Source organism: Lycorma delicatula, chromosome 2 (assembly GCF_047948215.1).
Source record: "Lycorma delicatula isolate Av1 chromosome 2, ASM4794821v1, whole genome shotgun sequence".
NCBI classification, from domain to species: domain Eukaryota; kingdom Metazoa; phylum Arthropoda; class Insecta; order Hemiptera; family Fulgoridae; genus Lycorma; species Lycorma delicatula.
Window position 1 is genome coordinate 64,306,450 of NC_134456.1, and position 20,652 is coordinate 64,327,101.

Genomic DNA, 20,652 nt, shown 5'->3' on the forward strand with positions numbered 1-20,652 from the left:
CCTGACTATGATCAGGAAGTATATCCACGTCGATTTTAAAGGGAGCTGTTGTCAGCTTAAACTACCGGTTCTCTAAACTAACATCTGGAAAAAAGTCTCCAATTTCATGTTTCAGTTCTACCAAATGCCCAGATATAAGGTCCTTCAAATCATTTATTAGGTGTAATAGATTTTTTGTATCAAGGAGGTCATTCAATCTTGGAAGGGATGAAAAGTTTGGCTCTGAACTCTGAAGGCAGCATTGCCAAAGAGCTATCTTTTCTGTGAAACCCTTAACTGCAATATAAGTCTTCAGAATTTTTTCTGACCTTGCAGCTTCAGGTTCAGCAAGTTGAGTGTTTCGAATAAGTCTGATAAATATGCCAAGTAAAAGATAAATTTATCATCTGTAAACTTGCTGTACAGATCTTGTCCTGACGTCAACAAAAAAATGTCAACTTCCGATTTTAAATTAAATAATCTAGCAAGCATATTATCTTTTGATAGCCAACAAAAGTCTGTGTGAAAAAGAAGAGTTTCTTGGTCACTGTTCAATTTTTGACACAACGCCTCAAAGAGTCTAGTGTTCAAAGTGCTGTTTTTGACATGGTTTGCTACTTTAATTGCTATGTTTAAAACAACATTGAGTGATTCAGATAGACTCTAACAAGCTAAAGCTTGTCTGTGAATGATACAGTGAGAACCAATTATTTTAGGGTTCTTTTTCTTAGCCAATTCTATAAATCCCGATCATTATCCTATCATGGCTTGGGCTCCATCAGTACACATTCCAATAACTTTCTCCCAAGGAAGATAATTAGCTGCTAAAAAGTATGAAGAGTAGAAATATATCAACAGCTTTAGTTGTCATTTCAAGAGATTTTGAAAACAATATTTCCTCAAACAATTGTTTTCCTTCAATAAATTTACAGTAAAACAATAACTGTGCATGTTTTGAAATGTTGGTTGTTTCATCACACAGCAAAGAAAAGAATGAGGAGCTCTTTAGTTTTTGCACTACTTGATTTTTAAAATCCAGAGCCATTTCATCAATTCTGCATTTTACTGTGTCATTTGACAAAGAAAGTTTTGCGACTTTATTAGTGCTGCCTTCACTGAGTATAGTACTACAAGCAGTAAGTAAACAAGGTTTTATTAGTAACTCATCAATTGTATGAGGTTTCTTGTCTTTTGCTATCAACAAGGCAATTTTGAAAGAAGCTTTAACAGCTTTATCATTTTTCATTAGAAAACTTCCAGTGAAATCAAGTTTCATGTATTTAAGACCGTTTTTTTGGCAATAAAAACGTTAGTAGGCTTGTCTTTCAAAGCAGAATGATTTGTAGTCAAATGTCGTTCCAAATATCCACGCTGTATTGCATCAATATTCAGAACAACATGGTAAATAACACAGTGAGGTAAATGACTACCATTCTTTTCAATGAAGGTAAGTCCGTATTTAATATAGTCTTCACTATATAGTCTTTTCTTTTGTATTGATTTAGCCATTTTCAGTCCTACTACAACACACAAATTGTCACTTTCACTTTTTTATGCATTTAAAACAAACAACATAGGCATCTAGAATCACAACAAAAATGACGACTCATAACTACATTCACACGCAGATGAATCACTGACTGACGACACTGGTACGCATGACGCTGGATGATGCCAGAAAGGGATAACAAAAGGAAAGCAGCAAGTAACTGTTCTCACACTCTTACAGTGTTGCCAGACATATGACAATAAACATGTTATTACAATAATCGTTTGTTCGAGTACAACATACAAAAAAGTACAATAATCGTTTGTTCGAGTACAACATACAAAAAAGTACAATAATTTTGAAAATATACATGCGACCACAAAACTGAGTAAATTATAGTTTTATTTTTCTATTTTTTTTTTTTTAAATACACTCATGCCTCCCTTGAAATTCTTTAACGCCTCCCAGGTTGAGAACCACAGGTTTAGATGAATAATAAAAAAATGAGATTAACACAAAATAGTTATTAAGTATGTATTATAACATTCATTGCTAATTATTGTTAGTTTTGAAAAATATTTTCAAGTAATTCAGTTTAATAGATGAACTATAAAGTTGCCAGGGCCGTTCCTGGCTGGCCTGCAAGCTGTGCCTGCAAGGAGGTGCAGAAATAAAGGGTGAATAATGCCTTGTGCCATTAACAAAATGTAAACAAACTTCATTGTCGTTCTCAAAGTAGGCCATGTGTAATATTATCAACTTTGTTTTAGTTCATAGAAGAGACAAAAAATTGATTAGTAAACATACTACCTATTACTACACTGGTTACCTAAGATCAGTCAGAACATGCATACGCACACATTCTCAGATATACCTAATCGAATTGTTTCTAAACAAGCTCCTTGCAATAGTGGATAAAAGATTTTTATTCTGTTTATTTATTGGATTCTCATTTTTTTCAAGTAGGTACGTACATTATATTTTTAAAAACATTAAAATTACATTAAGTTTAATAGTAAGTAATTAAAGGCAATTTTTCATCTTTTAATTTTTAAATTTTACTGAAGTCAAGAAAAATCTAGTATTTTATAATACCTTTTTACACTAAAAAGGTAAATCTTTTTATATTATACCTTTTTTATATATTTTTAACCTACCATGTGGCAATGACACACATTTTCAAAGGTAATTATAAGCTTTATATATTAATTATGACTTTGGGTATATACAATATTATGTATATGAATAATTATTAAAAACTTAAATGAAATGTTATCACAATTTAGTTTATTTCTGTATTCTATTGAACTACTGTACTTAAAATGATTTTACATTACTTATAGGTAATAAAAATACAATTATATATATTTATTATCTATAATTAATGTAAAATAATTTTAATAATTGTAAATGTATTAATTTTGGTTTACATAGTTGTTTTATTATTGCTGATATTTCAATTTAAGAAAAAACAGTCATTTGAAATAAATAACTAGTATGAATAATTATTTTTAATAACATCTCAAGAACTAAAAAAGAAAAAATCAGGTAGTATTTGCAGAAAAAGAAAACTAGAAATTGAAGTAAAGAAAGAAAGACAGAAAGATTCAATGTTGAAATTCATCAAAAAAGAAGAATCTAGAACATCACAAGTAAATGATGCTGAACCATCAAATCTATTAGCACTGATGTTATTTCAGAGAAGGTTATAAACTATGATGAAGGCAGATTAGAAGAATATTCATTATCAAGATGACAAACATTTCTTGAAGGAAATTACAGGTAATGAACTATTTCAACAAAGTGAAAATCTACTGAAGTTCATGATTCATCAACTTCGCCAACTGTGTTGAAACATAGAATTGTGAGCTTATAGTTCTTCAACTTCAAGAATCACTCAAGCCAACTTTAGAATTCAAATCTCCTATTGATAACAACAACCAATCATTTAATGCATCACAATATTACAGTTTACAAAATGGAGAGAAAATCCAAAGAAACTGGTTTGTTTACTCTATTAAAACAAACTCAGTTTATACTGTAAAATATTTGATTTAAATAAAACTTACAAGTCTAGCAAGTTATTCAGACTCAAGACACTTAGCCATGGACCTACTCACATATGAAATTTTTTTCTTAGATCACATAGAGAAATAAAAAAAAGACTTTTAACTTAAAACTCACTTCATGCAAAATTCCATGATTGATACAACTGAACAAAAAATATTTTAAAACAAAAATAAACAGTGGAGAGCAAAAATAGAGAGTATTATTGCTATAATTTAATCTTTAGCAACGTAATGCTTGGTTTTTCGTGGCAAAAGATATAAATTGTATGAAAGCAACAATGACAATTTTTTAAAAACGGTAGAAATAATTACTAAATTTGAGTCCATAATTTTAAACAAATCGATGTTAAAAAAAAATCAGCAAGGTCTCATTTTCCTCAATATTTAGAGTTCATTTCCAAAATGATATATCTCTATTAGGAAATCACTTGAAGTCAAGTACTGTCAAAAATTTAGAGACCTAAAAATTTTTTTAATATTATGGACAGTACTTCTAACATAAGTCATGTAGATTAAATTACATTTATTATTAGCTTTGTAAATTGATACAGAAAAAATCTGCTTTTGTGAGCATTTTCTAGAATTCTGTCCAGTGTATGATACTACTGGCCAAAGTTAACTTAATTACCTTAAAAAGTTACTCAAAAACATAATATTACCGTTATACAAGGCTACAATAGATACAATACGCATTGACAACATAGAGAATTACAAAAAAAAGATTAAAAAAATAATCCTTATACATTATATGTACCTTCTGCATTCGTACACCTTAAACTTGGTGGTTAATAATGGCACAGAAGTTAATTTTAAAACAATCTCTTTCTTCAAATTAATTCAAGGGCTTTCTATAATTCTTTTTTAGTCTCTACTGAAAAATGGGATATTTAAAAAAAACAAAACACCTTATGAAGTTGACACTGAAACACATAAGTGATACAAGACAAGGAAACAAAGATTAAATTCATTAAACCTTTAAAACTTCAATTTAGGAAAGTGTAACTTGCCTAAATGACATTTTAGTGAAAATTGACATATCTAGTGAACTTCTTTAAAATTCCCAATTAAATATTAACGAATGCTATCATCTTTACAAAACTTAATAACATATTTTAAAATTAAAAGATAGGGAGAATATTTTGATTTACTACTCAATGAAACAAAAATTGAAGCATTAATTTTAATGATTGGCATCGAATTTCCTACTGTAAGAACTAGAAGGAAGCCTCATCTCTTTGACTATAAAAAATGCAGATGAAATTCTTCAGAACAGAAAAGAAAAATTTTTTAAGTAGTTTTACTATACTACTGTCGATCACTGCCATTAATCGTACAAGAAAGATTTGAACTATTACAACATTATGATAATTTATATAAATTTCTTTAATTTTGATAAAAACATTTTGACAAACGATGAATTGTGATGTTATTTCTTATACAGATTTGTTCTTACAAATAAAAATGGTAATATTTTAAGATATATTGATGGAAATGAACTTTTTAAGGAAATAAAAACTTTTAAATCAATACAAAATCTAATATCTTAGACTACTTTCAGTTCTCAGTAGGGAGACGTCATATAAATAAGTACATAACACCCAGAACAATAGATCCTGAAGTTCAAAATGGGAACATTTTTTAAAATATTTTACTTTAAAAGGATTTTAATTAACTATACCTGTAAAACAGCCTGACATTTTTGTGCCTCATCAGCTAGAACATGAATAACTGAGGAAGGACCACCACGAGCTCCAAATAAATCTAATTCATTCATTGCTTCTAAAGCTGCTTTTGCCATACCTATGGAACTAGCATTAAGTTCAGGTAAGCCATGATTTGCTTTATCACCTCTTTCCCAAATGCCGTAATCCTGAATAGTACAAAAACATATATCACATACTGAGATATTAATATTAGAAAACAGTAACATAAAAAAAAGCCTATCAATTCTCATAACAAAATAACAAACTTTACATTAAGACATTAATCAGCTTGGTCTCTTATTTGAACAAAAATGCTTTAAAATACAAATATTAAAGGTACTAAGAGGAAATAATTTCAAAAATAAAACTAAACTATAACCTGACTTTTAAATCAATTTTAATACATCCATTAAACCTGAAGTACTGCTTACACTAAGGGAAATGAGTAAATAATTGACTAACAGAAGATATCTGAAAATAGTGACCTGATTTTTTAAATGTCAAGGTGAATTCACAATCCTACTTTACAATATTCAGTTAGTAATCAGCAGGTATTCGCTACTGGTTATTAAGTGAGGAATTATGCCGCTTACCCAATAGGCATTTTAGCCACTAGATGTTTAGTACAACCACCAGACAAAAAACAGCATTTAAATTAGTCCACATTTAGGCTTCTATCAGACACCAAGGATGCAATAGCTTCTCAGATCCTGGCATTATTAGTATGGAGAATCTGGAATGGTCAGACCTCAGTAACAGGGTAAATAGGGTCACAGACCTAGGTAATCTACAGTCATAAGGTAAGAGACATACATGCAGCTCAGTTTAAAGTACTCCTTATAAAGGATACTGATGAAGAAATATTTTCTATTTATGGTGAGAAATAATTATCATGTAAAGCAGTATGGATTTCCATACTACTGTAACATACAGATTGCAGAAATTGTAGTGATAAATTTAAAATTCATAAAAAAACTATTAGAAATTGTTAAAAACAAATAAATAAATAACTTTTAACCATACAAATAACCTAAGAATGTTCTTATTGGAAGTGGTTTCAGTTAACTCAATATGCCCTTCATGTAATAAAAAATATTTGGTATTGAAGAAAAGGCAGATGAGATTGATGTAAATTTCATACTAGGAACTGTAAAAAGTGATTTATGAAGATTTTTGTAGATACTGCATAAACATTTTTGCATTTACCTCCAGCTTCTATGTAGAAATATTAAGCAAGACAGCATCAGTCAGCTCAAAAAAGAAAACAAAACATCTGCTACAGCAAAAAATGAAAATTATTACATCCTTTAATAAAAATCTAAATAGAGCTTAAAATGAGAAAAATGAAACCAAATCAAAAATGTTACTAGTTAAAAACGAAAATTTAATAAAAAGTATATGATTGCAAAATACTTTCAAACCAGAGAAAGTCAGTCAGTAGACTTTTACAAACTAAAATCTGTGAAGAATTTAATTAACAAAATACGTATTAAGATTACCTAACAAAAAGGGGAGGTAATAAATTAAATGAAACAGTTATGAATGATGTAAACGAATTTTATCAGTGATTAAAGTAGTAGTAGACTATACCCTGGCAAAAAAGACTGTATGTCAGTAGATGGAAAAATATCCAAGCAAAAGAAACTGATTATGTTCATTTCAAATTAACTATTTGTAAACTGAAATTTGTAAAGAGAAATAAACTGATTATAATATTGGTAGATATGATTTCTATTGTTTTAGGTGTGTACTTCCTGGAGCATTTAAAACAAATATTGTGCCTGGGTAAATACAAGTGGAATGTGAAACTGTGAATTACTGATACAGTTCTTTCATTTGCATGGTACAACAGCTTTGTCAAATCACCTAAGATGACCAAGTGTTAGTACAAATTACTTTGGTCAAAATAACTTTGGCCTACCAAACATACAACGTTTTATGTAAATTTACGTGGTTTTAGTTTATGTTGATATCTTTAAAAACAAGAACATTATTTAAGTTTCTCCAAACCTTGAACTTGGCCTATATAAAATGGCAGCACAAAAATATATAAAACTTCTTAAAAAATAAAGTAACTTTTGACTTCAAATTGCTAAAAGTGCTACGACTCTATGAAAAAAAATAATAAATTTTATCAGCAACAACTACCTATGGGTAATCTGAAATGGATTAATTCTTAAATAAAAGCAATTATTGTATTATCATGTAGCTAATAGTATTTCTCATGAAACCTTTGTTATACTGTACATATAACTTTTTAAATTTTTAAGAAGGAAGTAATTTGTATATAATAGTTTTTGTTTTTTTAAAAATTTCAAATAGTTCTTGTTTTTTAATCAATAACTGATATACATTACACAGCACACTGAAATATTAATAAATATATATACAAAACAAAAATGCATCAAAATGCACTTTGATGTCTTTTTTTTATAAACTAATAAAAATTTCAAAAAGTATATTTTTTATTTTTTAAAAATCAAGAAGTACAAAAAGTAGCAATAACAATATCATCAAAAATACATACCGGTACACAATATGCAGACTCAATGTAAAACACCAAATTTTGAATGAATGCAACTTCATCTAAATTAAATACTATCTGTAACCCTAAAATATAAAATGAAATGGACAAAACATTAATACAAAATGAATAAAATATTAATAGTACTTCTACAAAATGATCTATTTCCATATAGTTAATTCATGGTAGATTGTAAAACCATGATAAATAACATTTTTAAAAGTAAGATTTTAAAAATTAACACACAAAACATGTTAACTCTGCCAATCTTCATGGTGGAGTAGTAGTTTATTGACCTTTCATCTGGGGGTCCTGGGTTTGAATCCTGGGCAGGTATGACATTTTTCATACCCTAAAAATTCCATTTCTATATTCCCATGTACAAACTTCTGTGATGAATTACTTCATCAACCAAACAACAAGCAAAACGTCTGACAAAAAAGAAACAATATCATGGTCTATCTTCATTAAATTAACACATCTATTGAAACAGTAGTAAATAAACCTCATTACTGAGTAACAAACAATCTTATGATTCTCATGACATGATTTTTAGTTTGTTAATGATAATAGAGCTCTATAAATACATGATATTTTAGATTTTAAGAATCTTTTTTACTTCCTTGTGCAAAGTAAAGGAAGTATTGTAATTTCAACAAATTTCTGTTTTCACATTTCAATGGAAATATCCATTTTGACCATCCCTGAATCTATTTTGACTAGTTTTGGTGTGATGTCTGTATGTATGAATGTATCTCGCATAAATCAAAAACAATTAAACATAGAATGTTGAAATTTTGGAATTAGGACTGTTGTATTTTACATCTAGTTGTGCACCCCCACTTTCAATTGCAATCAACTGAACCAAAAGTGTCCAAAAAAGCCAAAGAAATCCAAATTGTTTGGATTTTGGACTTTTCTTAACTGCAGTAATAGCAATCATTGAGAGCTTTTCAACGATATATCATAAGTGGTACTTATTTTCATCTAGAGTTACAACCAAATGAAAGTTTAATTAATGACATATTTGCATTATACAAGGGGAAGGCATGTTGGTTCAAATCCAACATGCCTTTCAAAAAGTTAAAAAAATATATGTAATATGTATATGAAGTCTCGTATAGATATATTTTTTAACTTTTTTTTTTATTTAAATATATTAATGTATTAATAATTATTAACCTCTGACTGTAAAAAAAGTTTTTACAATAAATAATAATTCAATAATAATATAAAAAAAGGTGAAAAATCAGACGTTTTTGGTGAAATAAAATTTTATGTACTTTTCATTTTAATTCAAAGATTTTTACAGAGGTTAATAATTAGATAACTTAGATTAGATTTTAATAATTAGATTCCAGAAGTAAGTGTGCAAGTAAATAGTAACACGGAAAAAGACAAAAAAAATGTATTATATATCATAATTAATACTAAAAATTATAAAAAAATATTATAAAATATTTAAAACTTTATAAATATTAAACAAGTCTACAAAAAGAAAAAAAGCACAAAGATCAAGAATTTAAAAATATTTCAAAAAAAAAAAAAAAAAATATATATATATATAATGACATTAAATTTCAAATGTTATATTATTCTGCTAGTTGTAAAAATCAAAATGAGATGTGACATATTTCAAATGTATTTAAACCAAAACCACACACTGTTAGGTGCATATATTAAAAAAATTTAATAGAAGAAATAATGAATGAAGTTTAACAAATACAATTTCTTCTTTACCAGATTTTTCAAAATGTTCATTGTGCAAAATCACAACTTGTGAAACAAAGAAAATATTTCAGAAATTATTACATATTTCCTTGCTAATTTATTGATACATTGCCTACTCTCTTGATACTTAAGATGATATTACATATATTATACAAATTAAATAGATATTTTCAATGGCTTGTAAAAAATTCATTTTTCAAATACGGAGAGTATTGCTTACATAGTTTACAGGATATCTCTAAAGTTTATATCTACAAATATTTTATGTGGGCATCATGAGTCACATGATAGATATCGACACGGTAGTCAAATTCATCCCAAACAAATGAAAGCACATCCTGCTCAACAGTAACAACAGTGTTTGTGATATACATTGTGTAGTCATTTACATCAACAGGAAGGAGGGACAAAAACTACCCCTTTTTGCAGACAAAAAGTAGTCACACTATGTTAAGTCTGGACTTCTTGGTGGCTAATTTATCAATGTCATGTTTTCGTCAGCTGGCAAATCCAACAACTTAATAGATGTTCATCCCGATAATTTTGAACGTCTATGTGCCATTGAGATGCAGCTCCATCTTGTGCAAGAATGAATTTCTAAGTATTTTACTTGAATTAGGGCATTAGTGATTAAATTAACATATGAATGAACTCACTTAAATTCCTCCAGTTCATATGTGTTTAAAAAAAAAATAAATAAAAAAGAACAGTCCATACTTTATACACTTCTTCAAAAGAAATATCAAAAAAAGGTCATTCACTTTCTGTAAATCACATGATTTAGTGAAAGTATAAACGCTTTATAAATATTGCAAACAATTTACAAACACTCAATTTACTTTAGTTTTAGTGTTTATTGTATTAGTATTCTGCAAGATTTATATTTTGTTTGTGTTTATATTTTGGTTTATATTCTTATTGATTCTTGTTCGATATTGCGTGTAAAGCTGACCTTTTTACCATTTTCAGGCAAATCTAGAACTAGTACAGCTCAATTGGTATGGTCTTGATTAAAACTATTGAAAGGAAGTTTAATTAGGTTAGTGGTAGTATACCAACGGGAATGTCATTCGTGGCATTCACATCAGTGGCATCCTGACTGAGGCAATTGAAACTAGAAGATGTCTGTTTTATAGTATTGAAAATGACCTCTGATAAAGCCCCTAAGGGCTAGCTACAGAGGGGGTGGAGTGGCGACTGTAACTGCCATAGAGGGTGTCTTCCCTTTGGGTTCAAGATGAGGTAAATTACATATATGTAGCAAAATTTCTTTAGAATTTTCTGTTCCCCATATTTATCTATTGCATCCATTGACCTTTCCATTGATGTGAATTCCTTTGATCTTTCCACTTGAAATATACAATTGTTACCAGTGATAAAAAGGTGAAAGAACACATTCCTGCATGTCCATACAGAAACCTTTATCATTACTTAAACTCTGTACTTATTAAAATTTATAAGGCATCACTTTCAAACGTTTCCATAAAATTTCACCCATGGTCAGTTGTGGAATTTGTAATTATAGACTGGCTGATGTAGATGATTTACCTGAGTTAAATTATTATATGGCATTAAAAATATTAATATCAATTTGTTCTTTTGACATGGAAAGTCATCCAGAACAAGTATGTGTTTTTTTTTATGCAGACCTATTCTTTTTTAATTGCTTCTTCAAATCATAGATAGATTGTCTTGGTGATCACTTAACATACTTTGTTCTGAAATGTTGCTTTGCAGTAGCTTCAGAGTTTGTTTTGTCTTGTCAGACTGGTTGTGAGACAAAATCAATACTGACACCGACATCAGTTATACTGACTTAAAAACATTCCCTGTAAAACATTACTAGTGTGTTAATAAACAAAAGTAAAATTTTTCATAAACCATAAAAATTGTCTATTTCTTTTGTAATAACCCCTGTAAAATGGCTCAAAAAATTTGAGTAGTAATTTATTATTTTTTTATTTGAAAAATTGTTTCCTTATGACAAAGGAAAATTAAATAATCATGTTTATCAAGTTAAAGAGGTCTGCGGAACAAAGAAGATTTGAGCAGATTTCCATGATCATTTTGAGTAAGTAATTTTACTCCACATATACAATGCTATAAAACCAATTCTCAAACATATTTATTAATTTACTTTGTAACGTCTGCATCATTTCCATCATTCAGCTGAATCACTAAAAATTTCATGAAATTCAAAGTACATCTTCCAAGGTAACAAAAGATGCATAAATATTTACTTCCAACACACCAACAAATGGCAACACAAGGCCACATATGCAATCACAGGGAGCACCAACTTTCATAAGTCAGTGCGCCAAAAGACACTGTACTATGCATCAGTAGCTGTGCAGTTTGTGCTACTGTGTCCATGTGCATTAACACCTTTGTGATTTTAATATGAACAGCAAGCTAGAACAAAGAGCGAGTGTGAAGTTCTGTGTGAACTCAGAAAATCTGACACAAAGACATTGCACAGGATGCAGAAAGTTTACGGTGATGCTGCCATGAGTTGTGCAAGGTGTTTTGAGTGGCACGTATGTTTTAGGAGTAGAAGAACATCACTGGAAGATAACAAAAGATCAGGAAGACCCTCAACACACTCAACGCCAGAAAAGCTTAACATTACACCGTTGCGCATCAAGAATTTGTCCCTAATAGTCAGACCATCAATAGCAAGTTCTACAACCAGGTTTAATACAACTGAGGGAGGACATTCAGGAAAAACAACCATACCTGTAGCATGTGAAAACTGGATGTCCCATGATGACAATGTACCCTGTTACCATTCTCTCCTCACATATGAGTTTCTCGCAAGATACAACATGATTTCACTTCTGCATGCATCATATTCCTAAGATATGGCTCCTGCAGACTACGCCCTCTCCTTCTAGTTGAAAATCCAGCTTAAAGGGTGACACCATTGCAGAGATTCAACGCGAATCGCAGAAGGTACTTGCTATGCTTCGAGAAGTAGACTTCCAGGACACATTCCAGAAATGGCAAGAACACTAGGAACACTATATTGCTGAGCAAGCGGACTACTTTGAAGAAGACAGTGTGTGAACATAGATAAAGTAGTTTTTTGTCAACAGAGCTAGTCTCTAAACCTTTTGATATCCCCTCATATACAGTGTACGAAAAAGAATATTGGGGACTTAAAGCTATTTAATATCTTTAACTCATGACTAACAGTAATGAATCACAAATAAAATGAAAGAATAATTCTCACACTTTTTCCCTATAAATATTCAATGTGAGGACCTTTTGTCACGCAGTCACATCCAACCAATAGGAGAGATCATCCCGTACTTTAACCTGCATGACTGGAGTAATGCAAAGGGCAGCTGCTACAACCCTGTACCTCAAATTGAGCAATCAGTAGGTAGTAATGCCATATATAAAAAATCCTTTATAAAACCCCAAAGGAAAAATTCACATGGGGTCAGTTCAGATGATCTTGGAGTCAATAACAAGCTCTGTCTTCGGATCCATGCTGACCAATCTAGTAGTACAGAGTTATGCCACGGAGGCAACCATCTTGTGCCAAGTGCCAAATAAATTTCCCTGGTCCTCCTTGCAACTGGGGAAATAGCTGTGTATGTAGCATATTCAAATAACCAACTCCTGTTACGCTTACTTCAGCAAAAAAGAATACCCTGTAAACTTGTAGTTGGAATATTGCATACAAAACATTTAATTTTGGGGGGAGTTGCCTACTGATTATAAAAGTTGATTGGGATTTTCTGATCCCCACACACAGACATTATGTGTGTTAACTTTTCTACTAACATGAAATGTTGACTCATAAAGAAAAACAATATGATCAAGAAAGTCATCTTCATGCTTCAACATTTGGAATGCAAGGTTAGCATAAACAGCACAATCAGTAGTAGGCTTCAAAATCTGCAACAGAAGTAAACGGTACAGGTGCATATGTAAGGATATCCTACAGGATTTCCTGTGGTGTCATCACTAGTATTGTTAGTTTGCAGCTGGTCTTCACAACACTTTTTTTGGGGCTATGCAGGAAAGACTCCCTGACATGTTGAATATTTTCTTCAGACACCCTTGATTGTCCCATATTCTTCCTTTATATAGACATTTCAAACTCATTATGCCACTGACAAATGTTGTTATAATCTGAAGAATAATAATTCTTTGGAAGATATGTTAAACTATACACAGTAACTGCAGATTTACATTTAGCAAAACTGTAAATCACCTGTTGAGGAGTCATTATCTTTGCTTGGGATTGAGAGCACTTTGTGCTATTATTAATATATTACACTATATTTTTCCATTGATTTAACGTGCCCACTGTAAACCACTTCAAGAACATCTTTTTAAGAAACTGCCAAAATTTTTAAATAAAAGATGTTTTTTATTTACGTTTCCAAAACTTATTGATGTGCAATTATGATAAACAAATATTCATCTCCCATGAAATTTACTTTCATTACATACTATAAATATCTCATTGCTAACATAAAAAATAAAAGACAAAAGTTTAATCTCTTCTGATTTATAAGTACACAAGTAACCTGCTAAATTTATGAAAACATAACTTGCTGTATATTAATCTACAGCAATGTTAGTGTTAAGACTCAGGTTTCATTTCCTCCTTTTTTATTTATAAAAGTAAAAATTTTCACTTTTTTCTTACTCTTTATAAATTTTCACTCTTATAAATTCTCACTTATTTGTTATACTTCTTAAATGAATTTGTCTAATGCTTTATTGTGTCAGTCTTGTTCCATCCTTCAAAGACTCAACATATGTTTATTGCAGATGTATAATTAATTAATACAATAATGTTATATATATGAAATATAAGTTCAAAGATTATAATATAAATAATTTATATTATAAATGAAATAAAGACTTTTATTTATTTAAATGAACCAGCGAATAATAAAATATTTAGAATAATTAAACCTAACCAAGGTATTGAACCAAAGCGGCATATTATTTGACATTTTGGTCCCTATAAATGTTCAATGTGAGGCTGCGAATATAACCTGCAACTTTGAAGAATCATCATTTTTGGTCTTCCAGAACCACAGATAAAATCTGAAATTTTCAAGAATCTTAATTCTTAAAAATCCAACAAAACTTCATGTTTCTTGCTTTGCCATTTTGATTGTTTAAATTAGTGCAGAGTAAAATAATTAAAAAGGAAAACTATCATGAGAGAAAATGAAAAATTAAATGTTCTGTGTCAAAAGATAGCAATTTAAGTCATTTTAAAATTAATTCTCCCCAAAACTTTTAAGTAAACTAAGCCTGCAACTGCACATAAGCAAAATATTAACCAATAAATTAGGAGCAATCATGTTTGAATCAATTTTGTCAGTAATTTTTTTTTTTTTGGAGGATGAAAAATGCCTATGCGCGTTATCATTGCTCGGATTTTTTTTTTTTTTTTAAATAAAAGAAAGTAAGGCTAATCTAAAAAATAAATAAAACTTACAACTAATATCACAGCTAAAATCTAAAATAAAACTAAAGGTATAGAATTTAACAAAGTCTGAGATGGGTGTAAAGGGCCCATTCTCAGATAACAGAAAAACTTAAAAAACTAACATAAAAACTGTAACATAAAAATTAAAACTAAGTAAAAAATTAAAATTAAAAAATGAAATAAAATTTAAAACTAATATCACAGTCAAAAATACAATAAATTTATTTAAAAGAAACAAAGTAAAAATAATAACTGAAACTATACAAAATTTAACAAAGTCCAACAGAGAGTGTAAAAGGCTCCCTTCTCAGATAATCAAAAGCTAACACAGGACCACAAAGATTAAAACAAAAACAAACTCATTAGAAACTCTTCCAATACCAAACATATAAGCAAAACTATCAATAATAATTTTTTCTATATTATCAATCATTTTTTGTATAAAATTAGCACTACGCAAAAACAGAAACATCCGGTCTAAAATTTCATTATCATTTTGCAAGACTCTACAGATGTTTCTGGGCAGTTGAAATTTACGATGCAATGCCGCACATACCACATGCGTCAGTAATGTCAGTAATGCTGAGATATAAAAAGACTGCATTGTAAACAATACGCAGGGGAAAGTTCAATTTCATATTTATAGACTACAATATTACAGTATATTTGTATACTGTACAAATATATACATATATATTGCACCGTACTACTGTATATTACAGTACAATGAATATTTTTTCTCTTTTAATTTTGAGTTAATGCAAGACTCAACAAATTCTCATTACAGGAAGTGATAATTACTATAATGAAGTAAGGAGAGAAATACTCTTTAGCATTTGTCACTCATAAAGAAATATTACATTTAGAATCAGCGATGAAACTTTTCACATCAGTTCTGTAATTCCTCTGAATAGCCCAGACAATCAATAAATTCTACTTCTTTTTATAACAATATAAATGTATACACTAATAACAAAATAATATAATACCTGAAGCAGTCATTTGTGCCAATACCAAAAGATATAATGAAATTGCATCGACCTGTAAATGACCCCATTCATTATCACCAACAACTGTCTGACCAGTTGATGAACTGTATTTAGCATGCAGCGAGTCCAGAGGATTTTGTGTTATTTTAAAGCGTTCAACTTTTTCTTTCTGCCTCATCATACCCATTAGAAGACCTCTCATTAACTTAACGCAACTCTAAAACAGGAGTAGAAAATTAACAAATAGTAAATTTTGAGAGGTTAAAGTTTAGAAAAAAGTTAGTTTTTTTAAACTAACTTTTTTTAAATAACTTTTTTTTAAAAGTTATTACTAATGTCCATCAAAATCTTCTGTAAAAAATTGTTAAGAAAACTTATAAATAATTACTATTTACATGTTACAAGTGATTTTATGTACACCAACCAAAAGTAAGTCTGAGCAATATTTCCAAAATCTTACTGCATGACAATTGTCATTCCAATGTATCCTATTGTTTTCAACTGGTTGAATGGTTCCCAGTTTATTAAGATGCCTTGTACTTAAGTCAATGTGATCTAATCATTAGATTTGGTTATTCAGGCACCCCACATTTTATTATTCATGAAAAGATATTGTAAATGAATATTCTAAAAAAAAATTATTCAACACCTTTTAAATTTATTAGCATAGACTAATTTTAATAAAGATAATTATTTATCCCTGATTCTATGAACCTAGTAGATTTTTGTAAAGTAAGTCATTTCTACATAGTTTTCTTTAGCAAAGATAAATTTTATAAAGAAAATTAACACTTTGTTTCTATTAAATTTAAATTATATTTTTTTCTCATTTTAGTACATACATTCCTTTATACATTTTAAATAAAAGGATATTCATTTTTTTTATTCATAATTTCTTAATATGAATAGAATTACTCAATTAAAAAATGGTTTTATAACAAAATTGTGATTAGTCACAGCATAACCCTAAAAATACATGAACATTTTCTGTGATAAATAAAATTAATGAATTAAATGATAACACTGATAAACATAATTTTTGTTTCCTAGCATCCGATACATGATTTTAATCTGTTTTTTGATGCTGAAAACAAATATGAAAGAATCTTTCTATCACCCACCATTTTTGAAAAATGTTTTAATTTTAATTAAGGATTTTTTTCATTTTTCAACATACAGTTATCATTTTAAGCTCCTATATTATATTTTGTTAGCTAATTTTTTATTGTTTAATTTTTTTAACCTAATTTTTAAGCTATAAATAAACAATACTAGACAAAGAATTAAATCATATCATGGTCACATATTATGACATCATATCTAATACTGAAGAGCAAGCCTTCATGGGCAGGATTAATCAAGTCTGTGCAGGTCAAAACATGTAGCTGAAAACACAGCTGGGTTGTTTGTATTAACCACTGGATTTAGGAATGAATTAATTTTGTTCAATCTTATTGCTGTCTTAAATTTATTAACATTGCCGTGTAATAATGCCTCAAAATTGTATAAATGATGTGGATGCCTTTTGTTATGTATGTGGTAAGTTTCCTGTAAAATCAAATAGAAAAACCATTACACCTCTAATCAAAAAAGCATATAATTTGTACTTTCAGTGTAAAATTTGTGATCAGGATAAGACGTGGGATCCTCATATAGTACGCACTAATTGTTCTGTATATTTAAAAGGATGGCTGAAAGGTACACAGAAGGCTTTCCCATTTGGTGTACATATGGTTTGGCATGAACCAAAGGATCATGTAACTGATTGTTACTTTTGTTTACCAAGTGTGTCTGGAATTTCTAAACAATCTAAACATACTGTAAAATTTGTAAACGTTTTGAAGAAAAAGATGTGAGAGGAAAAAATGAAGAACTAAAATAACACATGATCTGAGAACTAAGCAAAAGTAGGTTAAAATATTCAAAATAATGTTTATCAAAATTAGTAGCATCAAATTCAAAAGTTACTTAACAACAGATTAGAATGTGACTGTATCATTCACAAGTAGCACTGACTAGTAAGACTACGAAGCAGAAGTATCAAAACAGTGACCAAGTAGATTGGAACATGATCATTTATACCATTCACAAACTAGTAAATCAAAAACAGAACAATGAGAAAGTAGACTGGAACATGACCACTAGTAGATTTGTATCACTAACAAGTAAGACAACTCAAACATCAGAATAAATTTAGCCAATGAGAGATAATTTTATAGAATGTAAAACATACCTGACCTCAATACAAACTAGAAACTGAATCAAAATTGTTAAGTTAAAAGTTCAATGAGTCTACTTCATATTTCTCTGGTGAATACCAAAACACCATTTAATAAAACAGGTCTTCATACATAAAACAGTACTTTTACTAATTAATTTGGCAATTGGTGATACATACGTTACCTTTTGTAAAGTAGTCATTAACTTCATTCATCAAAAACAGGGCATCAATTATTTTTATTTCTATTTACCAAGTAATTTAATAATTTTTATGCCAAATAGATTTTAAAAATTGTGCAAAACACACAAAATTATATCTATGTTACATTTTAACTGTTTTTGTCCACTATATCCCAACAAATTTAAAAATATTATTTTATACTCAACAAACAATTATATCTACTACCAATTCATAAACACAGCATACAATCAAAATATATAGTAATAATAAGTAATACACTTACTTTCAGTCAATCAACTGATAAACTTCATCCTTATATAAACTACATATTCATCTTTTCAAACAAAAAAAGATAGCAAACACACCTGTTCAAGTTCATATGTTTTTGCTCGATCTTCATCCATATCTGCCATTTTCTTGTAAGCCATTGAAAGACCCCATACAGCCAATATACAATAGACATTATCTCTGATCCAAGCATGTTCATTATCTGGACTTGCAGGAAATAGACCGGTTACAGGATTCTAAAAAAAAAAATCAAGAAATAAGTAAAATAGCATAATTAAGCAGCATTAGGATAATAAAATTCTTTAGAAATAGTGTTATCTAATCAGTTCTGTAATATAGAACACACTTTCTAATTTCAAATAAAAACAAGAAATCATATATTACCATTAAAATTGTAATATAAAAATTCCAATATTTCATTAAAAATTTATTTATTGAAAACATACTTGGTTCTTTAATATCTAAGGCTACTAGAATAAGTAATAAAAGACCACATGTGAATAAACATACATGTTGTTCACTTATGAAACAACCATACTGTTTTAATCCGGTGGTCTTTAAAATATTTTATTTAAATCATCAATCAACTGTCTTATTTCATGCTATTTACCATGTTATGGAATGTGAAACTTTTAATTTATATAGAATGCTTGATATAAAAACAAGAAAAAATTGAAAATACAATGACAGAACAAACAAAAAGAACCATGAAAATATTTTCCACAATTAGTACATTGCTGCTATTCCTACTTTTTTAAAACAAAAAATTAGTTAAGCTTTTATTTTCAGGTCAATCCATTTAAAGTGTCCCAAAAATAAATAAGCTGGTTGCTTAACCAATTCAAAAAAAAATTGAAACTTACCCACTTGTTTCCTACACGTTTTAAGACTTTAAAACTATTTTTTATTTTAATTTTTTAATTTAAGCAGTTTACCTATGGCAGCCACTTCTGTTAAGGTGTGCACACCTATTTTTGTGATTGTAAGGGTTTACGGAAAAAATCATTACTAAAAATCTATTGGTCCTGGAAGGATGAAACAAATATCACTTTATTCATATTTTCTCAGGGTAAAAGATCCTTTGTTCTTTCTATGAGAAAATTACCAATAAAGCTGAACAAGACAAAAAACAGTGAAATCTTACTTTTGGTAGTTTTTTCAAGAGGCAGAGATGGCATACAGTTTGAATTAGTTTTTTATATGTAGGTATATATTAATAGTTTTACCACAAATAATATTATATTATATATTATTATTAATTAATATTAATGGTGACATACCTACCCCTAAATTTTATGAACATTTGAAAAACCTTTAAAAAAAATTCTAATTTTGGCTTCAAATAACTCTGATGGGGTTGGTGATAAAAATCTCAAATGTGCACAACTTGCAGTAGATGTTTATGGCAAATAAAAACATTTCATTTTTATAATTAGCCCCTATGTTGTTGAAGTTGATGTTTTCAATACTTTAAAAATAGTATTTTTTTTTTTTTAATTATTAATGATAGGTCATAATTTAATAACCAATATCAGTAACCTAATACAATTTGGTTCAAAAATGCTTGTAAAACTTACCCAAATGCTTGTCAAACAGATTTCAATGAGTGACCTACATCTTTTTTCAAGAATTTATTTTTATTTTTACATTTGTTTATTTTTATAAACACTATCGAAGAAAAAATTAATTACAGCAAAATTATAATTATTCTTCAATGAAATAGCCTGTTTTTGTAGCAATGAAAGTTTATTATTTAGTATGGTTAACCAACAGCTGTAATATCTCTTCTGATAATTCTCCTGAAATTGTATGAGAACAACTCATCATTGTAGTTAGTTCAAGTGATGTCAACTTTCTCAGGACTTTGCAGATTGGTGCCCACACTTTGTCTTGTTGAGACTTTTGAAATGATGTACGTGGTCCAGCTGGGTGGAAAAAATGAACCTGCATGTCATAATTTTCAAAGTTAATATCTACCACTTCTATCCACCACTGATCGTCATACACACAACCAT

The 20,652-nt window shown here is 29.0% G+C and overlaps 1 protein-coding gene across 5 annotated transcripts in view; it reads right to left on the minus strand.

The window, feature by feature from the left end:
* The window catches only part of LOC142318865 (putative phosphorylase b kinase regulatory subunit alpha), a 149,233-nt gene that overhangs the window by 121,689 nt on the left and 6,892 nt on the right, over nt 1–20,652 (minus strand). For all 5 annotated transcript variants that reach the window (XM_075355439.1, XM_075355436.1, XM_075355435.1 and 2 more), the window contains exons 2-5: nt 18,715–18,873; nt 15,949–16,165; nt 7,768–7,850; nt 5,216–5,407 (exon numbers count right to left, since the gene is read on the minus strand). In XM_075355439.1, coding sequence (XP_075211554.1) covers nt 5,216–5,407; nt 7,768–7,850; nt 15,949–16,165; nt 18,715–18,873 — 651 coding nt within the window. The remainder of the gene's footprint in view (nt 1–5,215; nt 5,408–7,767; nt 7,851–15,948; nt 16,166–18,714; nt 18,874–20,652) is intronic.